The following is an 8089-nucleotide window of genomic DNA, read 5'->3' on the forward strand; positions in this document are numbered from 1 at the left end:
CTAAAGCTCTGTGAGGGAGTCACCATGTGTATTTCATAGGTGGCTGAGAGAGAGAATAATGTTATGGGTACAATGATTCTATATTTTGGAAAAATAACAATTTATAAATGCAATGAATGTAAGATGTTTTTTCAATGAGTGAAGGAAAAATATTACCCTAATAATGAGAGAGAGCTACAACTGTTCTTCCCAGTGTCCTCATAGCTGCATGTGCGTGAGGTAACACACCTCAAATGAGCAAGAGGTGAGTTGTATAGGGGTGAGAGATTGTTGGGGAACCATTTGCAAGGTATAGTCCCATATTGGTCGTATGAACAACTAATATGGAGTTTATAACGCCTTGAGTACTCTTACCCTTTGAGTTAGTTTTTGGGGTAATACATCCCAAAGTCTCACAGAAATTCTCTATTATGAAAGTCTAAAAGTCTCACTTTAGTGAGTCAAGGATGACCCCTAAAAAGGCCTGTGAGAGGCTGGAACACAACATGATTCTTTCAAGATCAGCTGCTGCTGAAGTTTTCAGCCATATTAAGCATAGACGTCAAATATAGAGAACGGCAAAAAAATGATCAAATTCAGCTATTCAATTTGGCTCCACGTGGGATGCTCTATACTTCAGAACACACAACAAATAAATTAGTTAAGATGAGATTTACTTATGCTTTTGGTTATTCAACGAGCATGTTTTGAAAATGATAATTCATAAATATATACTTTCTTGTATTCTCCACATGCCTGTTCTGAAGTTCTAGTCAGGAATTTTGGATACATCTTATGGAAATTTAATAAAGAACATGCATTAAGAATCACATCGTATGTGTTGAGCTTGTATGCAGGAAACAATTTCATTAGTAAACAAATGGAAGGGAAAAGGTTTTCTCTTGTGTTTGGGTACAGAGAGTTCAAACCACACCTGCTCGTGGTCTTAGTCCAGGTGTCCTATACCCTCACATATTTTATCACTAAAGCTTCCTTCAATCATGGGATGAGTCCTCATGTTTATGCAACCTATCGGCATGTTGTGGCTGGCGTTGTGATGTTCCCTTTTGCATACTTTCTGGAGAGGTAAATTTATTTTCAAAAGCAACCAAGTTCAATGTTGTGGCTAACTGTTTGTGAATGTCTTTAATGCTTGTGTTACCCATCTCTTGTTCCTGATCAATTTCAATCTGTTTGTTTCAAGCTAACAATTGAATTTGGCATCATCATAGAATATGTATCATGTATCTTACAATTAGCTTTTTGTTTTGTTTTACATGCAGAAATGTAAGACCAAAGCTGACATTTGCCCTTTTCGTGGAAATTTTTGTGCTTTCTCTGATAGGGTAAGGACAAATAAAAATGCATCCCATCCTTCTACACTACTATACACGTAAGTTTGGAAACTTATTTGTCTAACTTCAAAATTCCAGGATTGGCTTGGGTGTTAATATGTACTATACAAGCCTGAAATACATTTCCCCGACCGTTGTTGCTTCCATGGGCAACACTGTTGCTTCCCTCACCTTCATCATTGCAGTGGCACTCAGGTTAATTAGCTTAAAACTTTTGGAGCTTTTAAACACAATTTATAATAATATTTACATTTTTTTATTTTATCACAATGGGAGTTGATTTTTCGACATAGATTGAGATGGAGATGGTTTGTGCATGTATAACAACGTGAACACCTCATGTACTACAGTAAATATAGAAATTTGTTACCAATAACTTGACACAAAAAGTGGAAAGAGTCGGTAGAAACATAGGGAAAATTAGTAAAACAAGACTTCATATATTGAACGCATGCAGGTTGGAGGTTATTGATCTTCGAAATCCTCGCGGTATAGCAAAAGTTCTTGGTACCTTGATCTCCTTAGCTGGTGGAATGACCATGACACTATACAAAGGACCCATCATGAGAAATTTATGGCGTCCTCTAATCCATATTCAAGGCAAAAGTGCTTCTATCAATGAGAGCTGGCTAAAAGGTTCACTTCTTACAATTTCAAGCTGTGTTACATCGTCTATATGGCGCATTATGCAGGTTTTCATCTTCCCTCATAACTATTTATAAAGTTTCATATGAACATTTTATACGTCCTGCATATATAAAGAGAAAGAGCTGTTTTCAATGCAATATATGTTCATAGTTTAAAACTTGAAATAACGGAGATTATTATAATTATGATATAATTGTGGAAATTAATTCAGGTATCCACTTTGAAAAGATACCCTGCCCAACTTTCACTTACTACGTGGATTAGCTTTGTTGGAGCAGCGCAATCAGCTGTTTTCACAGTGATAGCAGAACATAATAACCCTTCAGCATGGATTATAGGCCTCAACATTGACTTGTGGTCCACATTATATGGTGTTAAGTATAATATATAATCAGCTGATAAAAGAGTACAAAATCTTTGTACCAAAAAGAGAAGTACAAAATCTAGATAGAGTGTTCTAATTTCTAACGATATCAATCATTAATGGCAGGGAGTTGTCGTTGCTGGTTTGATGGTCTACATTCAACTATGGTGCGCTGAGAAAAAAGGGCCAGTTTTTGTCACAATGTTTAACCCTCTTTCAACGATATTAGTGTCAATTCTAGCATACTTCGTCTTTGGTGAGAAACTTTATTTCGGCAGGTAATGATCGATCGATGCCTCATAATTTTGATTTTTCTTTTCGAAATTACAAAACAACGAATTGCAGATAAATCTAGTTTTAACATGAAGAGTTTTTTTACATCAGTTTTAGACTGTCCAATTTTTACTAGTAGAGATAGGATATTATGCATACATATTTTTATGCTTACTCCACCCGCTTTTCTTAAATTAACCTTCACTCTTTCTCTCTCCTCTTAAAATTTTGATTTAATGATATTAACAAAATATAAGTAAAAAAGACATGAGAATAGGTACACACGATATCTTATCCCTTACTAATATTAATCTTTTTTATGTCTCCAAAACATAAACATTAACCTAAAAAAAAGGAATTTATAGTTAGCGGACAATTTTCCCTTTGAAAAATATCATTATACTTTTACAATAAAAAAATAAAATACATAGAAATTTGCGTTCCGTGTTTGATAATATTTAGTGTCATCCTAATTTGGCTTTTAAATGTAATAGTAACCTTTTAAACATCACCAACAGAAAATAGTTACTAATGAGTGGTAAGCACATGTACAATTTGTTATCTTACAATGATTTACATATAGCCTTATCCATGAAATACAGTATGTGACATTATTTATTTCTTCTTTTACTCGGCTTTAAATTACGTAAAATCCTGCATATTTAACATCCATTATTCCTGGAATGAGAATCATAATTCTGAAATTTGCTTCTCATAAAATCATCTTCAGCATCATTGGTGCATTCATTGTCATCATTGGTCTGTACTTGCTGTTGTGGGGCAAAGAAGGTGACCGAGAGGTTTACGAGAAGACCAAAGATAAATCGCAGTGCAGTACTGAACAACCAGAATGCAGAATATAGCCAAAAACATTAGCTGGAAAAGAGGAAGTGCACATCCAAGTGGAGGAAGAGGAAAAAAAAAAACATTCAAGTCGTGAAGATTTGTAGTCAGGTTTTGACCAAACATTTTTGTGCAAAACAAAGCCTTCACTAAAGATTTATCGCTTTCCAATCCTCTGAAGTCAGACATTAAGTAAGTAGAAGATTTTTGTAATCTATATTTTACAAAAATGATTTACTATAAGAAGTTATCAGAAATACCTTACCAGCACAAGATTTTAAAATTTAAAGGAATTACCACAACAAATTATAATAATAGGTACTATGAAGGAAGTGATCAACAGGAAAATTTGAAATGGACATCACTAGTTTTCATGTCATTGCCATCAAAGAATACTTCTAGCCTATTTTTCCACATTTATTAGCTAAAGTAAATAAACCAGAAAATTAGAAGCATTGACACTGTTTAAATGTCAATACTTCAGAGGAGAAAAAAAATGCCATACTAAAAAAATGCATGTAAAATCATCTAATGATCAGTAATACGAGTAAACTATGCAGCAGGAGGCCTGAGCTCATGATCTTGGGATGTATCACGGGTAGCTGGGGGAAGACATTGCCACATTGGGATATAACCATAGTTTGGAAAAACAGCCATCTTTTTGACCCCTGCTTGAAAAGCAGCAACATTGGGAGCCATAAACCCTGCAGGTGAAACCGAAAAATCTTTCAACTGCCTCTCGATCCTTTCTTTATCTGCTTTCAAAACAAGTTTCTCTTCACGAAGATCGTTTTTCTCTACCTGTTTTAGAAGAAAAAATTATATAATCTAGACCGACAACAACCTCCAGCAATACAATACTAAATACTAGGATAGTTTGAACGATTCGTCCCATTAAAAACGTGACATTAAATCAGAATAACTATGCTTACCTAGCAGTACAACCAGCAGTCAAAATAAATTAAAAAATAAACAAAGGTGAAATAAAGGAGAAAAGGATTGCTGATTATCATAACAAATAATCTATGATGTTTCTCCTTTCAAACAGACAAAATCCTTGTTATTATTTTCTTGTCTAAAAACACTATATAATTAATTTTAAGATATCTTGATGGAAGTAAGTGAAATTATAACGAGCATGACATGAATGATATAGTTTGTTAAAGTTGTTAAGAGAAGTTATAGTTTGCTAGTTAGCCCTATAACTGCAGTAGCAGAGATAGGATATAAGTGAATACAGTTAGTTGGTCGGTTTGTTTCAGAAGAGAAAGACCTGGCTCTCGATGGGGAAGTTTCCTTTTGTACACCATTCTTGCTTTTCTGATCTTTGGATAGCCGTTGATCCAGAGTTGGAGGAGAATATTCATAAATTCCAATATTTTCTTTCTGTTATTCCGAAATTTCTGGTCCGGTTCTATCCATCACGTTATCACCCTTGATTTTAGGGGCCAATACTTCCTTTAACTCATCAAACTTGATAGTTAACAGTTTTCTAATTTTTTACTCTTTAACAGACCTTAAAAAGAAATACTACAACAAAAATTTTAATTGATTTTTTCAGAGTTTGAAGTTCTATAGTGCCTTTTATAAAATAAAATCTTCAATGCTGCAATAAAAAAATAATTTCTTTATTTGTGATCATTTTCAAATTTGTCTGATTTTCATAGTGTGTTTACAACTGAACATGATAGATGATAAAACATAACTAAGAAGTTAAAATGTCACTGTCTCTAATCAACTGATTTATCATTGACCCTCTTGAATTAGGCAGCAACAGCAAAATATGCAATGTTGATGAGAATAAAGGTCGCATAACTTACTAGAATGTAGGGCTAAAAGAATGAAAATATCAGAACAGGGTATGTGTCAATCAACAAAATAAAAAGAGTCAGAGGAAGTTTTAAGAAAATAAATCAACGATATACAAATTTAATTAATAAAATGATGTCTTTATGATAGAATTTTTGTTAAATTAGGTCACAAAACTGTGTTGAACTGAATAATTACTAAACCATGTTTCTGAGACAGAGGTTGAATTTGAACTAAAATAGAAACTAGGACAAAATTACAGAGAACAACATCAAAATCTATGAAACATAAAATCACCGCTTTTGATCCAAGGAAAAAAACATGTTCCAAGAAAAAAACATGATAAGAGAAAAAAGGACCCTCTATACGATAAAAGATATGCCCACAATATCTGCAGCAAAACTTTTCTATTGTACTGTAATTGATTAGTACTAGCTGCTTAATTTGCAAAATAGTGATCACAATTTGTTTTCTCCACATGGGAAGGGACCATCTCGGTTAATGATTTGTTGGTGTGCATTCCTACATCTACAGTACACATCTAAAATCATATCATTTTCCTAATACTACTGATCAATCTCACTAAGTTTAGCAGCGCAAATTAATAGATCATTTGATTGAAAATGAAGCTGAATGTCCTCTAAGCTTTCGTTATGAACAATGAAAAGAGAAGGAAAGGAAACAAAATCGTTTAAAAATGAAGCTTCTAGCAGTTGCACCAAAATGAAAATAATTTTCTTTCCATGAACATTCTTTGAGATTTCAAGATGGAAGCAGGTAACCAAAACAAAATTTCAAAGAAAATTTATTCAAGGAATAGAAATAAAATGAAATATACAACTAATTACCATAAACGGTTGAGACAATGCTAACCTTTGAACATTTTATTTCCTCTAATAATTTTTCATTTGTTTCTTTGAGTCCCTGAGCTTCAGTTTCAAGTTGCTTCAAGACTCTGATAGCATCATCAAGTATCGCCAGCTTATCAGTTTTGACAGGTCTCCAAGGTTTCAAGACAGAGCTCAAGTCACAAAATCTGCAATAATAAAAACCAAGTTATTCACCATTATCAATATCATTGTAAGAAGTAATAAAATACAACCAAAAAAACATTGAGGAGGTGTTTGGTACACAAGTGTATTTTATTTCCATGCATCTTGGATACATAGGCATAAGAAAAAAAGATTATAAGTATCTTAGGTCCTCATGTTTGGTATAAAAATTGAAAGTTATCAAAGAAAGGATAAAATTGGTAGTTTATGAAAGTTGTTATAGCATTTTGCTCAGAGATGTCAGATTCCCAGCCTCCGGGATATACGAAATACTTGCAATTGGTCAAATCCTAGCCTAACAATGTTGTAATTTGTAATCATATACCAATTCTCCAAACAAAAGCATTTAAAATGAGTGTACAAAGTGCTACTTAAAAGTTCGAAGCGACAAGAAACCATAGATTAATGTGCAGAGAGGATGTTCTTAATGCAAAAGTAGAAAAACTCTGTTCAGCACAAACTACAACAGCTTAATGAAAAGCTAAAAATGCAGCTTGTTAAAGACTAACACGGAAATGACATCAATCATAAATTTAATATTTAGAAGCATGCGTGCCTTTCATTGAGTCTCTCCCTCCGCATCTTCTCGCGGCAAGCTTTTGTTCCTGCCTCGCTACATGAATTAGTGCGACCCCTACAAATAATTCCCAGGAAATTTATCACAAAAAATAAATAAACTTTAAAATCATTCGAAAGATAGCATCATAATTCCAAGACCAAAACAAAATAGAAAAGTGGTAAACAGCCAATCCATCTATTAGATATGAAGTGGAACCGAACAAGGTAAGAGACTACAAAATTCATGTAATATCATTATGCATGATTTGAAGTTTATGTGTTCTTATCAAGGAATTGAATAACATAATACAGATATTCTAAGTCTAACTAACCAAAATCACATTTCCACCCATTTTTCAAAACATTGATTCCATCTTCAAATTCTCAGATTTGATCACTTCATACTAACAAAAAAGATACCTCTTCCTGGTGTTATTTTGAGAGTCGACAGCACCGCCACCTGAAAATTCAATTTCCGTGCTCCCACTGGCAAATTCAGAATAAAAAAAAGGGTTGTGTCATTCAGCCAAATGAACTTGCGAACTATTAATTTAAAGTGAACAACCACATTGATTACCATAACAAAAGGGTTAAAAAAAAAAAAAACACTCCATTTTACGATGAGGAATAAAGCAAAGCCTTATAATGAGCAATTATATGAATCCAATATATTTGTTTTTTCATCAAATTACAAAATTAATAAGATAATTGTTGCAAAACAGCATTATAAATGAATCTATGAACAGAAGAAAAATCATAAACAAGGACATGAAGGCAAGGGAAAAAGAAAATTTAAAATTAAAAAGAAGAAAGCAAACCTTTGATTGGACCAAAGGAAATCGGCGGGGGCAGGCGGGGAACCATGGATGAAATTGAAATCGAGAAAATCCTCTAACGAATCCATTTGCGGTTTCGAATTTCCACGAAACCGCGCTACGTTGGTTGTTCGAGACCCTGATTTTGCAGCCAACAAACATTAATCAATGTCACTACCTCAATCAAAATTGTGAAAAACATTTCTTTCTTTTTGTTTTTGGAAAAAAAAAAAATTACTTTAAATGCAAAATCGGCATTTTAACAAAGTATTATTATTATTATTATTATTGGTTTAGTAGTGTGTATCGTTCAAATGTATACAAATTGTTGTTTTAGTGACATAGAGTATGACCGCTAATTTTGAAAAATTGTTTTTTTCTCACTTTACACGT

The 8089-nt window shown here is 33.2% G+C and overlaps 2 protein-coding genes across 2 annotated transcripts; one reads left to right on the top strand and one right to left on the bottom strand.

Moving 5' to 3' along the window:
• Positions 1-859: 859 nt before the first annotated feature.
• LOC133313606 (WAT1-related protein At5g07050-like) lies at positions 860-3522 on the top strand. Its single transcript, XM_061515000.1, has 7 exons — positions 860-1065; positions 1263-1325; positions 1413-1529; positions 1792-2026; positions 2194-2355; positions 2473-2624; positions 3350-3522. The coding sequence occupies exons 1-7, from the start codon at positions 860-862 to the stop codon at positions 3480-3482; spliced, it is 1068 nt and encodes a 355-aa protein (XP_061370984.1). The 3' UTR covers positions 3483-3522.
• Positions 3523-3781: 259 nt separating this feature from the next.
• LOC133313621 (transcription factor bHLH104-like) lies at positions 3782-7871 on the bottom strand. The gene is made up of 5 exons (XM_061515017.1): positions 7700-7871; positions 7302-7367; positions 6880-6957; positions 6145-6307; positions 3782-4263 (listed from the first exon to the last, which is right to left on the bottom strand). The coding sequence occupies exons 1-5, from the start codon at positions 7783-7785 to the stop codon at positions 4015-4017; spliced, it is 642 nt and encodes a 213-aa protein (XP_061371001.1). The 5' UTR covers positions 7786-7871; the 3' UTR covers positions 3782-4014.
• Positions 7872-8089: the final 218 nt, after the last annotated feature.

Source organism: Gastrolobium bilobum, unplaced genomic scaffold (assembly GCF_033153095.1).
Source record: "Gastrolobium bilobum isolate Gb01-03AN ecotype WA unplaced genomic scaffold, APGP_CSIRO_Gbil_v1 utg33260, whole genome shotgun sequence".
Lineage (NCBI taxonomy): Eukaryota > Viridiplantae > Streptophyta > Magnoliopsida > Fabales > Fabaceae > Gastrolobium > Gastrolobium bilobum.